Raw genomic sequence first — 20,716 nt, 5'->3', positions numbered from 1 at the left:
CGTCATGTAATCCGCCATTTTGGATCACGGACGTTATTATCTGCCCATAAATCTGCCTCTGATAGCAAATGGTAAGTGTATTAATAAATATTAGACTTTAGCTTCTGGTGCAATTTACATGCATTTGCCGTCAGCAGTCAACGTGTTAAGGAGCGTTCTACATGCCAGGACAATGTCACTTTCCTAGGGTTCGTCTCAAACTTCACAAGAGAGGGTTCCTACACTGTACAATGACCTCCCATGTAGCCTAAAACAATTGACGTATTTATTTTGTAACATAGTATTTTAGTGTTAATGACTGGAGTACTTTTGTAAAACAGCGTTCACTGAAAAGCGCTTGACAATAAAGGCATTATTATTTATAACGCTCATACAACAAAAACCCCCTCCCCACACTTCTATTCCCCTTTGTGATACATGCAGCCATGTTGTAATCTATGTGTTGGTCTAGTTGGCAAAAAAATATTACCATTATGTGTGGTAAAAGACAATACTAAAGATCAGTTACTCTTAAAACAATATTGTATGCAAAATTTGTATTTTTTATAACAAAAACTGACCAAGTGCTCTGTCTGACTCTCGCCAGGAGGACCAACTGGTCCTTTGTGTCTCCGGAACCGCAGGATGATTGACCGTGAGGCTATCTGCGTGTTTAGAGCTGATTTATATGCATCCATGGCAGCCTCAGCTGTCTGGAATCGGATGAAGGCATATCTGCAAATAAAAGATGCAGTTATTTAGATGCAATGAGTTTAATGATTAAAAACTCTAATAGTGAGCCTATTATTACACTTATGTTAAAAAACCAACCATATTTGTTGTCGTTACAAAAACATTAAATAGAAAAGTTAGATTTAGCTTTTTGATTATGAAAATAGTTGTTTTTAAAAAAGAAATATACGCTTAAAAAAAATATAAATAAAATACTTAATAAGCACTTTATTATCCACATAAGACGAAAGCATAAGTTTTTAACCCAGCACTTAGATCACAATTTCTGTGTCAGTTTGGATACACACACACACACACGTATGTATATATCCTAACTGCTGAATGTCAAGAGATGAAACCTCTAAACAGGTAGCACCTAGAGTGATCTTGCATTTATATATCATTATACTTAACCCTTTAACTTCCACAGTAATGCATTTTTGCCACCATCTATTTTATGATCCTATTTTGTTTTTATTTTTCTGTCATTTAATGTTTCAACATAACTTGTATTCACAATAATCTTCCTGTGACATTCTGTGTTGTTTGGAAAAATTTTATCAGATTATATATATTTTGTGATTTACAAAAATAATTGCAACTGTTGCACGGCAGGGCATGGCATCTACTTCCCAATACACAAATAAAATCAGATGTAGACAACTATGTTGCAAATCTATATATATAAAAATGAATGTTTGTATGTTTGTCCTTTATGGAATCGTGAACTATTGGACCGATCATGATGAAAATTTGTACGTATATGTATTTTTCCACGGAGAAGGTTTATAAGCTATGCCCATCCCTTTCCCGATTCAGGATTCCGCCCCACTGGTTACAGAAATACCCATAAGAAATGCATTGCAGCAAACATATGTTAACGTCTTTTCAAATTTTTAATCAGCTGTTCTTTGTAAACATATATTACACTTATAGTTTTAAAGCATAGAGTAAGCTTAAGAGAAACGACAAATTTTGTTTAAACTGTTTTTGCAATCACTGTTAAACATAGACTTTACTATCCAGATAATACAATTCAAATTTGACGTAAAAATTCACCTTTAACTGCAATATTTTATTTAATATAAACCATGCTCATGCTTGATCAGAAGAGTAATGCAGATATCATAATTACTATCTTACGTTGGCTACAAATATAAAGAATGTTATAAAATCAACCTTAGTTGTTTTTTTTTGACAGAAGTATGGTTCTCAAAAACTCCGTGTGTACATATTCTCTCGATCGAGACAACAAAGCAAGCTCAATCGTGGCATCGGAGATATAACTAATTTAATCTAAAATTTATTATAGTAAAAAAAAAATTTACTAAGTAATATAAGGACTTCGGTTCTTAAGATTTGCGTGCGAAGCCGTGGGTAACAGCTAGATAGAGGCAGGAATATGGTACATACCTTCATAATACGCCCAAGAGGCTCACGATGGAACGACTATCAATTATCTCAGCAATGTTTAGAATGTGATAGAAAAAGAATAAGTGAATATAGTGTACTGTTTTCAACGGGAAATTGCGTGCGAAGCCGCGGGCAACTTTTGCAAAAAATTATTGAAATGCGCAGCAAAGCGCGCCGGGCCCGCTAGTACTGTATATAAATAAAGAAACATAAAAATTTATAAGTAAAGATAATGGCGAATAAATTTAATAAGTTGTTATTTATGTTAAAGTAAAGTAATCTTATTTTACCAGGCAAAGTTAGGGCTAAAAAGCCCTCTCTTAACACTTAACCTGGGGACCAACGGCTTAAAGATGACTTCCGAACCACCACACATTACACACTTTAAATGTAAATAAAGGATCTATGTTTTTATTTCAAACTGTTTTAGCTTATAACATTTTTCTGGTTTTTTGTTCTTCTGGTTCTTTAAATACAGGTTGTACATAAAGTCCTGCACAGGTATAATATTTTCTGAACGATAACAGATAAATCAACAAGATTTGGTACATCAACACTATACCTAAAAATCTACTTTTTGAAGGAACTATCAGTTTTCTGTAATATCATGGGGACGCAAGGAGTCAGAAGGAAATCTTAAATAGGAGCATAGGTCAATATGCACATCATTTTAAAGGGATTATCTAGCAGAGTTTAATGCCGCAAACCGCACTCAAAAAGATTGATCCAATACAAAATAGCGGCTGTTCAAAGGTTTTACTTGGTTACATTTTATTAGTAGCCATAACCCCAGTAAAGCAAAACTCCAACCAAACAAATACTGCAGCTAAATACTACATTATGCTTGTCAGTTGTACAGAAGTGAATTATGACGTTAGTTATCCTCAAGGGTTACAAATTTGGTCTTAATATATTGATAACGGGGAAAACCTGATAACAGTAACAATTAAAAAGCTCTTATCTTTGGGTCGATCACATGAGGAAGCATGCCATTTATTTAATAACTACTTTCACGAGAGACAGCCAATTTCTAGAACAACTGTAGGGAGAACTGTTCAATGCTTTATGGAAACAGGAAGTATTTCCGATCGTCATAGGTCAGTAAGGCCCGCTACTGCGACAACCGAAGACAACTCTTTAGATGTATTGCAGTCATTTATTGAGAACCCGCAAGAGTCCCTACGCTCAGCAGCACAAACTCATGATATCTCTGTTACGTCTGTTAAAAAAATTCTGAAAAGGTCTAATTTTAAGCCTTATAAAGTTCATTTGGTGCACGAACTCAACGAAGATGATTTCGATCGACGTATAGAATTTTGTGAAACTATGATGGCCAAAATAGATCGCAACGAAATTGATGTAAACAATATTGTGTTTTCAGATGAGTGTTCATTTATGCTGAATGGAAGCGTAAACAGGCACAATTGCCGTTACTGGAGTAGCAAAAATCCTCACTGGATGCGGGAGGCACATACGCAGTATCCACTAAAGGTGAATGTCTAGCTTGGTGTGATAGGTACCCAGTTGGTAGGTCCTTTCTTTATTGAAGGAAATTTAAATGCAATATCATACCAACGTTTGCTAGAAAATGAAATTACACCAGCACTTTGAAACATGTTTGGAGAACATTTCCAGAATATCTGGTTTCAACAGGACGGAGCACCCCCACACGTAAGACGTAAGAGCCTATTTAAACACTGTTTGTTGGCAACGGTGGTTCGGAAGGCGGGGGACTGTAGAATGGCCAGCGCGTTCACCAGATCTGTCTCCATTAGACTATTTTGTTTGGAGTTACCTTAAGGACAACATCTACAAAACAAAGGCTCAAAATTTAAATGAACTGAGACAAAGAATACTTCAAGAATGTCAGACGATTCCTCAAGTTGCCCTGCAAAAAGTTTTTATGTGCATCTTTCCAACTGTCAAATAACCGGAGGTGAACAATTCGAACATTTACTCTGAAAACATTTGGTAAGTAAACATCTTTTTTAAATAAAACCTTTGAACAGCCGCCATTTTGTACTGGATCAATCTTTTTGAGTGCGGTTTGTGGCATTAAACTCTGCTAGATAATCCCTTTAAAATGATGTGCACATTGACCTGAGCTCCTATTTAAGATTTCCTTCTGACTCCTTGCGGGACGTCCCCATGATATTACAGAAAACTGATAGTTCCTTCAAAAAGTAGATTTTTAGGTGTAGTGTTTATGTACCAAATCTTGTTGATTTATGTGTTATCGTTCAGAATATATTATACCTGTGCAGGACTTTATGTACACCATATATAATACATAGAGACAGTTTGCCCATTTCTTATTCACAATTTTCTTTAAAAAGACACTGTCCCATTGTAAAAATGTTTTGTTTGCGAAAACAGCAATAAATCTAAAAAAAAGAACAAATTATTAAAAAAAGCTATTTAATAATTTAAATACACTCTGTATTCTGAGTAAATAAATAGTAATAAACTATAGCTCCATTAAACAAGTATTTTGATAAGTTTCTAAGGAAACAATATTTCACGGTAAACATCAATTCTTCATTAAGAGGTTTGGATTTAGCTTTGTGAGAGGAGCTAATCATTCTGTAATAATACTTACTATCTGTTTTATTGTAAGACGACAATAACTTGTATTTTTGATCAGATTTTAGTTATCAGGTATATGAATGGTGACTGACTGAAATACTATATTATAATATTGTAAAGTAGCTGTAAATTTGTAGTTATTAGAGTACAAATAGAGAGCTTTGAGTACTGGACATAATTAGTTACGTCATTATTCTAGAGCAAGAAGAGAAATGATCCAAGTACAGACTCCTGTGACAAACATCAAGTGACAAGTTTCCACTTAGAGTGTTAGTTGTAACCAAAGCATGATAATAGAGTATTTTGGTAACTGTGAATAGAATTGAATGATAGACAAATGTTAGGTGGAATGAATGGGCTGTAAGTAACTAAAACTCAAATGAAAGTTTAAAAGAGTTGTGGACTTTGGCTCTTGGATTAAGAGCCTTACTTGGATTAATAGGACATTGCCTGTAAGGCCTATTATGTTTTCTAACAGATCCAATTCGCATTCTAATATTTCAAGGGAAATATCAACTCTTAATTATTTTTGTTCATCAATCAACACTTATGCACCTTCCTCATGTTTAAAGTTTCAGAAAGATATGATTTACTTTAGTCTAGTAAGAATTTTTTATATATAATCTTTGTGACTCACTTACAAATTTAACACTCTCTAACGCGTGAAACTATTTCAAAATTTACTTGGGAATATAAAGTGAAATGATAGAGCAGGTGACCACTTCGTATGGTATAATTACACAAATGTAATTTTATTTTGAGATCATGCCTCATGTTATGGATACAATATCTGACTTCATTAGACAAGTGTTATTAAATCATTTTTCTTTCATTGTATTATGTTTCTTTTAGTACATTCAAACATTTTTAGCTCTTTACAAACATAAACAAAATTGCTAGGGAAGAATCAATATGCAACATGTTCACTCCGAGAACTTAAAACATATATCTAAAGCGTAAAGTCTAATAATGGTTTTCATAGCATTTCCCATCTTAAAATAAACTGAAAAAGACTAAATTTGCTTATTTCATATAATAAAAAATGGGTTGCTACTCTTAAGTTTTAACAAGAGTAGCTTTTCGTTCCACTATTAATTTATCTACAGTTTTAAGTACATTTTGGTCTTCATTTAAAATTAAGAATAAAAAATACGTGAATGAATACTTATTTTAGCTACATAAAACCCAAACCTAGTATATTTCATTTTTGCTGCATATCCAATGTCTATCCTATGTGCAGTAGGAAATTTTTCTTTTACCACTTGCGTTGATATGTTTGTGGGTAAGTTACCAACATATAACCTGGAAACAAAACACAACTTTAACATTGTCATTAAAATATGAGAAAATATATAATAATTATACCAGACATTTTAATTTCTAAACACTGCATAACATAAAAGAAATTATGAATTATTTCTGAGTAGTATTACTTTTTCTAAAGATCTGCAAATTATCTCCTTAAGAACTCTCTCCTTTAAAACTTGTTATGACAACAGTAATTTCCTTAGTTCGTAAACAATATTTCCATTAACTGACACACGACTTATTTCTATATTTTATTTAGTGCTACTAATCTGTCTATTTAATACCAGTACTTGAGAAAATGTTATGTGAAAAAAAACTGTAAACGTAAATTGTAAAGAAGCTTTAGGAGTTGAAATTTTAAAGCTGGAATTAACCCTTATAACGTCACAGACGCCGTATGGCGCATAGACAAACTATCTCCAAACGGCAAAGACGCGGTACGGCGCATCGACACAAAACTGCATCTATAGCAAATTTAAGTTCCTTTTAAATCCGATCAATGTCACTAACGGTATGCGTCAACCATGTGTGTGGGTTGTTGACCTATGTCAAGCGTCAAAATATAGCTGTCGCGTTACATTGTTTGAAACAATAGACGCGGTGTCTAGACACTCTCCCCGCCACACGGCACAGACGCCGTACAGCGCGCGCGCTTTTGTTTGCAGTTTGGCTTCAGGTAGTGCGTGTCTAACCATCGCTGAGTCGGTTTCCTTCGTCGTGTTTTCTGTTTATATGGTTTTTATTTATTTGTTAAAAGTATTGATATCTTAGTTTTGTATTCATTTAGTGTTTTTAGTGTCATTTTAGTGTTTAGTGTCACCTATTTAGTGTTCAGGTACTTTGGGATTATACCGACCACACCAGTATGAAGAACACAAAAATATAAATTTATAGCTAAACAAACATGATAGAACAAAAAAACAACTCTTTAATTACAAAATTACAAGCATTTCCAGGCATTGTGATCGGTATTGTTGTCGCTTTTATCTTATCTTTCTCGAGAATCCCGATTACGACAGGCCACGTGGCATCACATGATTTGCGCGGTACATAATTGCCTTTCCATAACAATTCAATTTATATTTCTGATCAGATCCTCTAGAATTTGATATTTTACTGATAGGTACTATCTCGAGGGATGTTTTTCTTTCGTTGACATCAGCGAGAAGGCATGGCACTCGCATTTTGGGTGGCGGAGTATGATCAAGAATAAAAACAAGTTTTGAGTGTTTTTTCAATAAAGAGTTTAGTTTTAGTTTGATCATGTTTGTTTTTATTGAATTTTTGTGTTTGGAGAAATGTAGAGGTAAAACACGGAAGTACAACAAAGCGATGCACCAGCTGAACGGGCGGCGAGACTCTGCAATCACGTTATCTACTAGACCGCTCGACTTTGACCTCTGTCTGAGGATGGGGAGGGGTTTGCGATAAAACAATTCCTGTTTTATATTGACGAAATATTGTTCTACGCTAATCTAGTAATCAGTAGAAGCAAAATGTCAAATAACGATTCATGTCTGGGTGTGGTCGGTATAATTCCAAAGTACCGTGTTCATTATTAGTGATAAATAACATGTCTCGTAACATTGACAATCCTGAGTACAGTGACTTTATAATTTTAAAATTTTTACTTTTTATACTTACCATAATTATAGAAAGTAAAAATAAAAATGAACTTTACACACTTATTTTTATTTTATTTTTTTTTTTTTTAATATTGTGCCGTTTGCTGGAAGTTGTGAAAAGATATACTGACGTTATAAGGGTTAATATATTTAAGTAGATATACAGGGTTGCTACAGGAGTCCAATAATGAAATTCCCTGACTTTTCCCTGATTTCCAGACCAAATTTTTCATTTTTCCCTGACTTTTTTCGACGCAATCCCCAGGGTTTTTTGCTATTAATGGGTGGAAAAAAGCGGTATTGAGGGTGGCAAATATAAAAAAGCAAAAAATAAAGTGAACACAGTTTAATACGTACAAAAAGATTGACTTAAATGATCTTTTACAACACAGAAGTAAAATACTTTAGAACACTGCACCATAAGTAATTAGTAGCACATAGAAATTACAGAGTAAGTTTATTTGTGTAAAGGGATTTTATATTTTTCCCTGACCAACGTCGAAATTCCCTGACTTTTCCCTGACTTGAGACCGGATTCCCTGACTTTTCCCTGATTTCCAGTCCTGTTTTTTTTTTCCCTGACTTTTCCCTGACTTCCCTGATTTCCCTGACCTGTAGCATCCCTGATATAACACAAATAACTTTGGAGTGGAGTTGAATTTGTATAAATTTTTATATTGTTCATAAATTAAGAATATCAATTTTTGTTACTTACGTGTAAGGATCTATCGCTTCAGGTGTTACTGGTTCTTCAGTTTTTGTTAGCTTTCGTTCCGCTTTTAATTTACCTACTCCAAATTTTATTTTTTCTAAGTCTGATATTACTTTATCTACATTAGCTCCATCCACCAGTTGTGCAAAACAAAATCTGTAACACAGTTTAACATATGTCAATAAAATTCTGTGACACAGTTTATAAAAATGTAGAATAGGCATATCAATCATAATTACAAAACATTTCCTCGGACTCCTAGGCATTTATTTACTTTATTATTAAATTGTGTAGTATTAAAAACATGCTACTTTGATTCCAATATCAAAATGTATTTGCAAGTTCTATTCTTAATTCTTTCAGTATCAATGTCCGACTAGGAACTCGTCAGAAATACATGTGAGAAAAGCCGACGTACGACCACAGGCTCAAAGCAGAAATGTTGGAGATAAAGCCACTTTACGACTAGGAAACTATCTCAAATAACACTTAAGTAAAAATGTTTTTAATTTGAAAAGATCAATCCTTTCCGAAAAAACTTGATATAGTGCAGTTACAACTTATTCAGAAGGCCATCTATTTAATTTATTTTTCGTGTTTTTATACAAAAGTGTATTGTTTGTTGAACAAATAATGTGTTTTTTTGAGAGAGGAATTATTAGCAGACAAGTTTTTGGACCAAAAGGAAACATTCACAAAAATTTTGTAAGCACACAATTTATTTTAATAAAAAAGTATTTCCTAGCCCTGTATTTATAAAACTAATACTGTTTCTATATGAACAGTCTTATTACAAACAAAACAAACAAGTATGTATTTTTGTTGATTAATAATTAAAATATGATAGTTTTCTAAACTATTTTAAAACAGCTAATTTTGGTCTGGCTTTTCTCACACTACCTTACAGTCTAAAGCCCATATGGTCTGGCTCTTCTTGCATCCGCAAAATGTCTGGGACTCAATAGGTTAAAGTAGAATTTGAAAGGTAATTATTGACAGCAAAAATGTTTGCCCGACACAATAATAAATTACACAGACCAGGCAGAGCTTACCACAGGAGAAAACATTCACTCCTACAACACACGGAGAGCAGCAGACTATCATCTTCCACCGCACCGCACCACACAATACAGCAGAAAACCATCATATATCGGACGGAAAGTTTTCAACTCACTTCCAACAAATCTGAAAATCCTCAACGGCCAACAACTGAAACGCCATCTGCAAGACTGGCTGATGGAGCGACCATTTTATTCAATGAAGGAATATTTTGAAACAAGATGACTGAAGCAAGACCGAAACTTGAAGGACCTATTTTCTTTGTATATAAACTTGTATCTCTTGACGAATGTACATTTCTTAAAGAAATTGTAATAAAGATTTTGATTGATTTGATTGATTGATTGAATTATGAAACTTAAAAATGATAAATTGGTTTTAGTGTATTGCAATACATAGTTTCATTGTTTATGAGTTATAACAATATGAATATGTTCTTTATGACTCAACTTACAAGAAAATATGCACGAGAATTAATAATAATTTATTTTTGAATTTTGTGACCATTTATGAAATTTGAAACTGAAATAATGTAAAAGTCAATAAAAGTTATCTTCAGAGAGTGTTATGTTGTGGCAACATTATTGTTGAAACAATGATTGTTTTAAAGTATATGTGATTCTGATTCATAACATCGACTATTAGACCAGTACTTTCATAAAATCTACAATTAATCACTCCCCAAATTCCTATACATACAAAAGTCATTGACAAAACACAATAATACAATACATTAGTGATAATTTATTTGGGCTTGACCAAAAATAACTTAATGGAATAGACAAGGCTTGTGAAGCGAGGGACAACAGCAGTCTGAGTGACGTATCAAAAAATCGATAGCGTCTAACCAAAATATCATGTGTATTATGAGCTGACTATTTACATTTATTCCCTCCCTGGATATTCAGGCATTGGGTGTCTGCAGGAGACATGAACTGATCTGATATACAATCATGTAACTACAAACTATTCTCTTGTTTTTTTTTAGGTTGGAGGCCTACCACTCTAGTTTAATTAAATATAAAATCCAACTTAGTGAAATGTGTAACACAAGCTAAATACACAGATTACAAATTTAAATGGGATTACACTTCCCAAAGTTTTGCTGGTTAATTTTATTACATGTAAATTTGTTACAATCTTCATTGTATCATTTTGATTGTGTTAATCACAGACATTTGCTTAGTAAGATTTATAGCATTGAAATAAGGAATAATGTACTTAATATCATGCAGTCGCATTTAAGTGAAAGGAAGCTGAGAACTATCATTAAAAAAATTAAAGGGCTTCAAGTCTACACAGTCTAAATATTTGTTTTGGAGTCCCACAAAGGTCAATCTTGGGACCAATTCTATTCTTAATCTATATAAACAATCTCCCTCAAGACCTTCCTTTTAATTAATTGCGCTTTTGCTGATGATACAAGTGTCCTCCTAATTAATAAATCACTTAATAAATTATAAAAAATCAACAGAATGAAGATCATTACACTTACAGAACTGGTTTGAAACAAATGGACTTTTACTAAACCATTCTAAAACAAAGATTATACAGTTTTAAGTGAGATAAAAATCTAAATAAACAATTAGACAGTAATAAAATAACCTTTCTTACACTAATAACTTCTAGGGATATTAACATACCATACATTACATTTTTTAAACCAAGAAACAAGAATTGTATAACCAATACTTGTCAAAAAAGTTAATTTTATTTAGATTTGCAGTGAGGATTTTGGTAGATAAAATCTCTCTTGAAAGTCATAAAACTGTTTATTTTTCCTATATCCAATCTGTTTTAAAATATGGAATATAATATGGGAAGCTTCAAAAAGTTCAGAAAACTGTTTTAAAAGCTCAGAAAAATGAAATGAGAGCAATGATGAGGACAAATTATAAAGCTAATTGCCGTCCTTTAGTCAAACAAATTAAACTTTTAACTTCACCTTGCTTTTATATCTATGAAATTTTGATACCATCTTACAGAGATTCCTTTACCATTTGACAATTTTAGGCAGAAACATGTACAATACTAGACATAAAACCATTCATAATTATCCAATACATAATTTAACTATTCTTGAAAGAAATGCATTGTATTATGTTTATATAACAAACTTCCAGAAAATTTTAGATCACTAAATTACATACAATTGTGTGCAAAACTCATAAACATTTTAATTAAAATATGTTACTATAGTGTTGGGAAATACTTAAGTGATAATTTTGTTTATTACAACTAAGCTAAGTTATTCTGATTTTGGCTGCTATTAGGTTTTTTGTAATATTAGTTTGTTGTACAATGTTTGTAAACCAGTAAAAGATTTGTGCAATAAAGATCTTTTATCTTTTAATCTTAATCTTGTTTTTAGTAGTACCATACACGAATTCAAAGTTTTTTTTTTTAAATGAACACATAATGGATGTTCAACTATACAGGATCTCAAGATCACTCAAAGTCATGAACCCCTCAATAAAAGTCTTTTCAGAACCTAAAATTCTTTCAGCTCTTTAATAAACTGTAATGTAACAAACAGAATTTGATATTTAGCTTCCACTGAAATATTTAAAATATCTAGTCGAAGTAAATTTAAATAATTGTTATTAATAGAAAACTAATTTATTTGTGATAAATAAGGTATTATTAAAATTTTAGCTACAAACATTCTTACATTTTATAATAGTTTATATATGTTTTAAGAGTGATTGTTTTGTAAACCAAAACTAAGCTTCCAATATCTTACCTTGCTCCACTAGGTGCTTGAAAGTGAACTGAGTCTATTAATGGGTGAAATTTTTTAACTATATCTTTGGACAATTCAGGGTCAGGAAATCTTATAACTAATGACTGTTCTGTTGAATTTTTCTGACACTCATTTTCGAGCGCTAACGCCTTTTCTGCATCTTCTCTGTTCCAAGGCCGTGAGGTGTATGCAGGTGGTTTTCCGAGTTTATCTTTCTTTTTTTTCTTAGCATTTGTTCCAGAGAAAGATGTTTCCCCATTTTCTGCAGTTTGAGGCTGAAAACAACGCATTAGAGATAACATTTGCACTACAGAAATAGTAATATTAAAATTATAATTACATATTTGACCTTGTATTACAAATTTTAAAAATGTATATAAACTTATCTGAGAAAATCATTAGTCCCCAGACTTTTTTCTGCAAATCATGTACAAATGATGACTGAAAGTTTGTTACTGTAAGGTTAATGACAGATGCCAAAACTTATCACTGATAACCATATAAGAAATGACAACAGAAAAATGTAGTTTTTAATTTTGATACAATCCAACATCATACTTTAATATTTTTACCGACAAAGTTTATATTTTTCATGGTTTAATTTCAGTATGTGAATCTAACACTCAGAAAACAAAGCTATATGCTTTTACATTCATAATAAATTAAGAGGAAGTGATACATGTTACTCCTAGCTCTACTGTATCACACACTACTACATTGTGTACAGTTTGAGTTTGTACTTTGTGGAAAGAGACATCATTAACTAGTAGGTCTTAACCTGGCATGTTTTGCAAAGTTTTCTTTGTAAACACTATTGGCTGATTCTAATCTTTAAACCGAGGAGTTTGTCTATAATGAAATAGTTAATAAAAACTGGTGGATAGTAATCTTCACATTTAATATTGCAGGTAATTCTCACAATATGTTGTCCCTCATTCAAAATTCAGTACCTTGCTAGTACTGAATAGGGCCTTGTGGGGAGGGGAGGGGGTTTAGATGGTATTGTGTGTTGTTTATGGTTAGAACTACAATATAAAAAATAATTTCTTTATATAATTTATGTCTAAAAATAAAACAAATATTATTTTACGACATGGAGTATTGTTTGGTTCCTGTAAACTTACTCTTATAAACACATAAAGTAGCAACATTCCAGAAAATCAAAGGATAAAGCTACAAAACTGTAAAAATTTTAAACAAACGACTAACCAAATCAAATGTTTCAGGATTCAGGAGCTTTAACCCTTTGAGTGCCGCAGCATTTTGCTATATGGTATGCATAAAATGCCGAGCGAAAATGCCTGATTCTGCAAGGGTCTGGTTAAAAATTCATAACAAATTTATATTGGGTTTTTGTTTTTTTTTTTAGATAAATATATTTTCTTTATAAATATAACACATTGATCACTTATTTAACGTTTTTATACAAATAAAAAAAATCATTATCAAAAACTTTATGAGAATAACATTTAGTTTTTTATTTTAACACAACTTAGTGTTATTAAAATATTTTATTTTTCACTTTTAGTTATTCTATCTTATATTCCATTTAATTCTTTACAAAAAGACATTTAATTTTTTTTTATATTTATAAATAAAGTTTGGAAAATAAATACGAAAATATGAACCACTACAAAACTAGAAATTTTCAAACCTAACCTAACACTCTGTGTATTGTCTACACTGATAATGCTTAAATCTAATGCCTGCAATACTAGGTCTTCATTGTCAGCAATGTTTTTGTTCATAAATATCACTGAACAAACACAAAAAAACATAAAAAATATACAAACGTATTTAGTAAAGTACTAGATGCTTACGATCACCGTAACTCGTGGCCAAGTCATTGTTCTACTTACATACAGACTAGAACAACATACACAAACGAAATAATTTGAAGATACTAACACTACAAACCCATTTACACTTATAAACTTTTAATATCATTTGTGAAATAAACAGCAGCGCAAACAAATCACATGACGGCTCGTCCGCATAGCGGTCGATTCTAAACTTGACCAACACGCTCACTTTACAACCGCCGTAAAAATCAGAATCTAACCAGAATGCAACAGAACCTACATCAAAGGTTATGTTGAAGCCTTTGGAATGTGTATGTATAGTCATTGAGCCAATTTAGATAATTACTATATAAAATATAAGCGTTACTACAGAAGTCGCTAACAGCAATTCTGGCATTTCTTGCATATAATGCGGGATCGCTGACAGCGATGCTCCGGCACTCAAAGGGTTAATTACCAACACTCTGTAAACAATTTGGCGACAATCCACCTGTACATTGTTGATTTTCATTCTCAGTTTCATGAATCATGTGGCACAAAAAATAAAATTTGGGTTTTGTGATTAACTTATAGTTCAAGAACCTGTTCAAATTATTTCTCGATTTCATAAATTACTAGAAAAATATTACTTTTGAGATTTTCAGGGTTTTACTGGGGGATTCCCAGCTATTTTCTGGTGGAGTAAATTTTTAATTTATTCCCAATTTTCCCTGGTTGGGTAGCCTACCCTATATTTATGTAAGTGCACATACAAATTTAATATGAGCAAGCGCTTACAAATTGATTCGGGTCAAACTGGTTGGCCTGAGATTGTGGTGGCAGTGGTGGGGGGACAGTTGTGTTAGGCATCCACGAGCTGCCTGCTCCCTGGTTGTGGAACGCCTCCCCACCCTGGGGCATTGGAGGCATCCCTTCCATGAAAGGTGGTGGTGGACGGTTCCACATATTCTGGAACAAGATTACATTAATATAACTATAATACTATGTATGAAATTAAGACATTGCTCATGCCAACCCTAAGATGTGACTGCAGGAAACAAAATTCATAACAATGTGTTACCTTTATATTCATTTACTCATGTGACATTAAAACAAATTTAACTAATAAGTTATAAATTAAATTGCTGACGAGTTAGCTCTCTACCCTGAAGCTTTCCAGTAGGCCCATATGAAAGCATATGCTCTTAAAATTTAATTCAAAGGCATAGAAATATGCTCGAGAGCATGGAGTAGTAATGGCAATAGCACGATAAAAATTGCACTAGGTAACCAAATGGCCACGTTCAGCACTTATTATCTGGCCAACTCGTTTTACTTGTTTGTGGGGATCTTTGTGAACACAGCAATATTATTTGTCTCTGAAAGAAAGATGAAACCTTCTTATTACTCAAAATTGTGAAGGACAATACTAAAATACAATGGATTTCAATTTTTGTGTACAACTTACTCCTATTAAAGTATACTATTGCAATTTTCTGTTTAATATATTTTACGGGAAACTATGTCAATGGCATTGAAAAGTTTAATGGTGATTGGCTAGGATTAGGTAACTGGCAGGGTTGGTGTATTTTTTAAATAAAATATATAATACTGAAACATACTAAAAGTAGTTTTTTCATGAAAATATTAAAATGTCTTGTTAAATAATATTTTTGATCTGGTATATTTTTACTTTTTGATGAGATTACATCGTTGAAATGTGAAACTCAGTAACTTAAATCTTTAAATTAAAACTAATTAATAAAACTAGTCCATTAAATAAGTTAAATTACCTTATAGAATTCAAACAGTTATTTTAAGTACAGTTCATCTTAAAAATCATTACCAAATCCACACAATTTCAAAATAAGGTCAACTGATAAATGTGTTCTAAAGGCAGACTGTGCCAAAAAATCTAGAATTAAACTAAACTTTTACTAAAAATTAATATAATTGAACATTTAAAGTCTTTTTTTCAAACTTTTCAGACATCCAAGTAACTTCCACCCAGAACCACTCTGATACAACAAACCTGAAACCTGATAAACCACCCTGTAACCACAGTACTTGGCTTCTATTTTGTTTAAAATTAACACAATTTGAAAAACATCCTGAAACAAATTTATTAACCTTTTCTGTGCTGAAATCTCATTAAAATATATTTGGTTTCCAATCTTGTTAATATATACGTTTGCAAATAAACATCTACTTGGTGATGAAAAATCTTTAAATAACTGCAGATACAACTCACCTGGTTATAGTTGTTATAATTGTAGTTTTGATGAGGTCTCATTCCCCTGGATTGAGGAAAAAACATCCTTTGGTTGTGGTTACCTCTTCCTCTATGAAAGAATTGGCTGTGCATCATACGAGGAGGACCTCCCCATCCTCCTGACATCCATTGCTGACTACGGAAGTCCATAGGCATCGGACCTGGAGGACCAAAGTACGACTGATTGTGTATTGGAGGGGGTGGTCTTGTAATCATTGCTTCCGGTCCATCTTCAGCCTTGGAACAAATAAACAAAATGAAAGTTTGGGGCTGTTTTCCTGTGGCCAAAAAGAGAGGTTGCCAGGTTAGAAAGTGTCCAAGGGATACTCTGCCTGGCTATAACTGGAGCCTTCCCAAGTGCTCTGGGCACAGTCCAAAATCGATTTCTTATGAGTGTGAGTTATTTCAATTCTAATACCTCCTTCAAAACTAGTCTGATCTCCACTACGTTCTTTCTTTCCTGCAAGTAACTTTTAAACCACTTTAATGCTGTGCCCTTGATGCCTAAAGAGCTAAGTTTTGACAGTATTAATCTCTGATCAAGCAGTCCAAGGCTTTACTCAGGTCTAGGAAAGCACCTCACACAGTTTTTCCTTCCACAAGGTCATCTATGAGGTGTTCGACAAGATCTATGAGGGCACTAGTGGTTGATCTTCTAGACATAAAACCAAATTGACCCTCAGTTAGATTGTGATTTATCTCTAGATGCTGTATGCGACGTGTCAGTATAACTTTTTCTATCACTTTTGACACTATAGAAAACCTGAGGTCTATAAACACCAAGCACATACGAGGTCTGTCCAAAAAGAATCCGACCGCCGACCAGTAGGCGGCCGCAGCGTAACCAACCGGCTCGAACCGTTTATTGGAGGGGAGGGGCAAGCCTACTCCTTCCCATATTAGGCATTGAATACGATCCGGTCACTCAGTGAGTCACAGCGCTCTGTTCCGTATAGTACTGCCGTGTGTGTGCGTCACATTTCAATATGACTGAATGTGTTAAGCAGCACATTTGCATTAAATTTTGCCAAAAACTTGGCCATTCAGCATCAGAGACGATTACTATGATACGGAAAGTTTATGGTGACGTGCCTATGGGCGATACACAAATAAAAGAGTGGTTTAGGCAGTTTAAAAATGGCTGCATATCAGTGGAGAGTGATGACCAATCTGGCAGGCCAGAAACGCTGAAAATGTTGAACGTGTTCGTGAATGAAAACCGTCGATTGACTGTCCGAGAGCTGGAAGAAGATTTAGGAATACCAAAATCGTCAGTTTGTAACATTTTATACGAAGATTTAAAAATGAACCGTGTTTCGGCAAAATTTGTTCCTCGGCTGCTGACAGAAGACCAAAAGAAATGTTGACTTGAAATCACACAGGACAATCTGGATTTGATAAAAAGTGACCCAGGGCTATTTAAAAAAGTTATTACGGGTGATGAGTCATGGGTTTATGGCTATGAGCCTGAAACAAAGGCTCAATCTTCACAGTGGAAAACTCACGAAGAGCAATGGCCGAAAAAAGCAAGACAAAGTTGAAGCAATGTCAAGACAATGCTGACAGTATTTTTTGACCAGAACGGCGTTGTTCATCACGAATATGCTCCAAGAGGCCAGTGAATAAGGAGTATTATCTTGAGGTCCTAAGGCGGCTACGAGATGCAATGCGAAGGAAACGACCTAAACTGTGGACAAGCCGTGACTGGATCCTGCACCACGACAACGTGCCAGCTCATTCCTCAAATCTTATTCAGCGTTTTTTGGTCAAACACGACATCAACCAACTACGACAGCCTCCCTACAGTCCTGACATAGCTCCTTGTGACTTCTGGCTATTTCCAAAATTAAAAATTCCTTTCAAAGGAAAAAGATTTGACGATGTTAACAAATAAAACAAAATGCGACGAAGGACCTGTTAGCCATTCCGCAAAATGAATTTAAGGAGTGTTTCCGGAAGTGGGAGGAGCGTTGGAATAAGGTAGTGGCTTGTGGAGGGGAGTACTTTAAAGATTCCCGTTTCTGCCGAGTAACGTCAGTTCATGCCAGACGTCAAGGTCGGATACTTTTTGGACACACTTCGTATGTTACCTTCTTGCTTATACATATTAGTATACCTGCCTTTTTACATACAAGCTCAATACTGTACATTTCTGAGAGGATGCTATACTTCATTAGCGAGACTGACTTCCTGTTACAGTATCCACTCTCTTATCTATTATTTTTTATAATGTGATATAGCTAGGTAGGTAGGCTATGCACATATTATAGGTAGAAAAGGTTCAATTTAATGTTTATGAGTGTAAGTTATATGTGATCTAAACAAATTTAGACACTGCCTCGAGGGATGTTTTTCTTTTTGTGCCAGAAGTGTGGGGTAACATTGACCGATCTGGCACCGGAAAGTACTCATAAATGCCACCAAGTGTAGACTGGCATCCCACATTTTTGACAGAATCAGAAAAACATCTCTCGAGGTAGTACCTAAATTCAAGCTCTGATCACATTTAGCACTTATAAAGGTTAAATTAATTTTTGTTCTATCTATAATATTTACATACCTACCTTCTTTCACGTAATAGCAGATAGTAGATAGGGACATAGGATGAATACATTAGGATTAATCTTTATGAATAATAATATGTTTCTTTGTTTCTATTTTTTCCATAGTCATCAGTTCAACCAGACCATTTCACCCACCACCTCAGATTTGTATGAAAATTGGTATGTTTGTTCTATATGTAAAGATAAGTAAAACAACAAAATTTGGAATTTTTACCTCACTTAGTTTTTGGGTTAAAGTTTTGACGTCCAATTTCCGCACTCTGGATAATGCCAAACAATACATGTCATAAAAACAAAATAATTTCTCGCTTACATATTTGACACCCTATCTTTATGAAATATGCAAGGTAGGTTCTTTTAACAATAAAGAATTTTTGAAAATAACCTATACACCATTAGTCTAGGTTAAACATTACATATACAAAAATCAAATTTTGTATTATTTTTTTAGTTTTACATGGTTTAACATTAAATCTAATATCTCAGAAAGGAAATGAGGTAATCAATACATCTTTATCCCAAATGGTGTAGTCTGGCTGGTGCTAGAGAAACTTTCTCTATCTGCGTATATACCATCCATCTAGATGTCTTACTGCTTATACATTCAGCACAACTAGAAGAGCTACAAAGATCTATAAAAATTGGGTTTGTATGAAAATCAACCCGAAACTGTATTTTTAGGTGATATGAAAAATGTTCATCAAAAGACAATATGATCACATTCTTACAAACAAAGTTTTAAAACTATGAAGATAGAATTGATTACAAGCAGTGGCTTGATACAGATGCTAATTGTTGATGAACTGACAAAAAAAGAAGGAAATAGAAAAATTAATCCCTCATTCCCAAATTACCACGAACAAGTCAAATTATTTTAAAAGCATTAAAGTTGCCCGTGCACCAATTAATGTAGCCATTGTATCAATGGTCTTTAGTTGTATCATAAATTAGTAATAGAAAATTACTAATTTATGATAGAAGATGAGGTCCAGGATTACCACTGGACCTCTGACTCCTGTACAATTCATCCAACAATCGTTAAAATGTGTATTGACCAGGAAAAATAGTTTCATCCTATTGTATTATTTCTGATAACTTAAATCATGATGTTAGTATGGTTTATAAAGAAACTTTGATGTTAATTATTACTGACTATTGTGTAGGACAACTTTATTGAGCCTTTCGCTCCATGATAGACTTCAATATTCAAGGCCAATGTTTTTTGTTCCCTACAAGACATGGCAAAACAGTATGCGACGATATTGTTGGAACTGTTAAGCAGTTGATGCAAAAAGCAAGTTTTCTAAGGTATCTTGAAAATCAAATACTCACTGCAAGTACCTTTTTCAGTTTTGTGAATCCAGCATTTCAAAAACCAATTTTCACTATATTTCAAAAGATTCAGTAGATCAAGCTTAAAAAACCCTTTGAAGTTCTCAATACTCTTCCAGATACAAGAAGTTTTTACAAGTACATACCCTTGGACTGTTTTTGAACATTAGAAGCAAGGAGAGTCAGGTCGCAATAAAAAGCCAAGCCTAGCATATACAATTTAAGAAATAGATACACTTTACATGTGAAGAATTATTTTTACCCACTTTACATGTGAAGAATTATTTTTACCCCTTTCACTTCGCTTGTACGTATGAAAATCTCTGGTACTTTAGAATAATAACAAATGTTACCATAGAAGATGGAGATGTAACAGTCTAGTTTCTTTACCTAGCACGACCATCCCCTTCTTTTTACTGGCCAAAATGAGATTATGTATGTGACATGCCGATTTCACACATCCTTGCAGAGATTGAACCACCACGTACCTCAACAGATAATATAAATTATCAACAGATTACACCAAATTAATCGAAAATCTAGTTAAAACAAACATTTTGTTCATTAGCTTGTAAATCTTATCAGTGCAGTGAAATTTGTCTGAGATATA

General features: G+C 33.4%; 1 protein-coding gene across 2 annotated transcripts in view; it reads right to left on the bottom strand.

Annotated features, from left to right (window-relative positions):
• Window positions 1–20,716, bottom strand: part of LOC124357628 (bromodomain adjacent to zinc finger domain protein 2B-like) — a 37,584-nt gene that overhangs the window by 14,447 nt on the left and 2,421 nt on the right. For both annotated transcript variants that reach the window (XM_046809586.1, XM_046809588.1), the window contains exons 2-7: window positions 16,190–16,447; window positions 14,737–14,907; window positions 12,158–12,432; window positions 8,359–8,511; window positions 5,902–6,012; window positions 561–714 (exon numbers count right to left, since the gene is read on the bottom strand). In XM_046809586.1, the coding sequence (XP_046665542.1) occupies window positions 561–714; window positions 5,902–6,012; window positions 8,359–8,511; window positions 12,158–12,432; window positions 14,737–14,907; window positions 16,190–16,447 (1,122 nt within the window). The remainder of the gene's footprint in view (window positions 1–560; window positions 715–5,901; window positions 6,013–8,358; window positions 8,512–12,157; window positions 12,433–14,736; window positions 14,908–16,189; window positions 16,448–20,716) is intronic.

Source organism: Homalodisca vitripennis, chromosome 3 (genome assembly GCF_021130785.1).
Source record: "Homalodisca vitripennis isolate AUS2020 chromosome 3, UT_GWSS_2.1, whole genome shotgun sequence".
In the NCBI taxonomy this organism is placed as follows: Eukaryota; Metazoa; Arthropoda; class Insecta; order Hemiptera; family Cicadellidae; genus Homalodisca; species Homalodisca vitripennis.
Note: the sequence above shows the minus strand (reverse complement) of the source record. Positions and strands in the feature narration are given on the sequence as shown.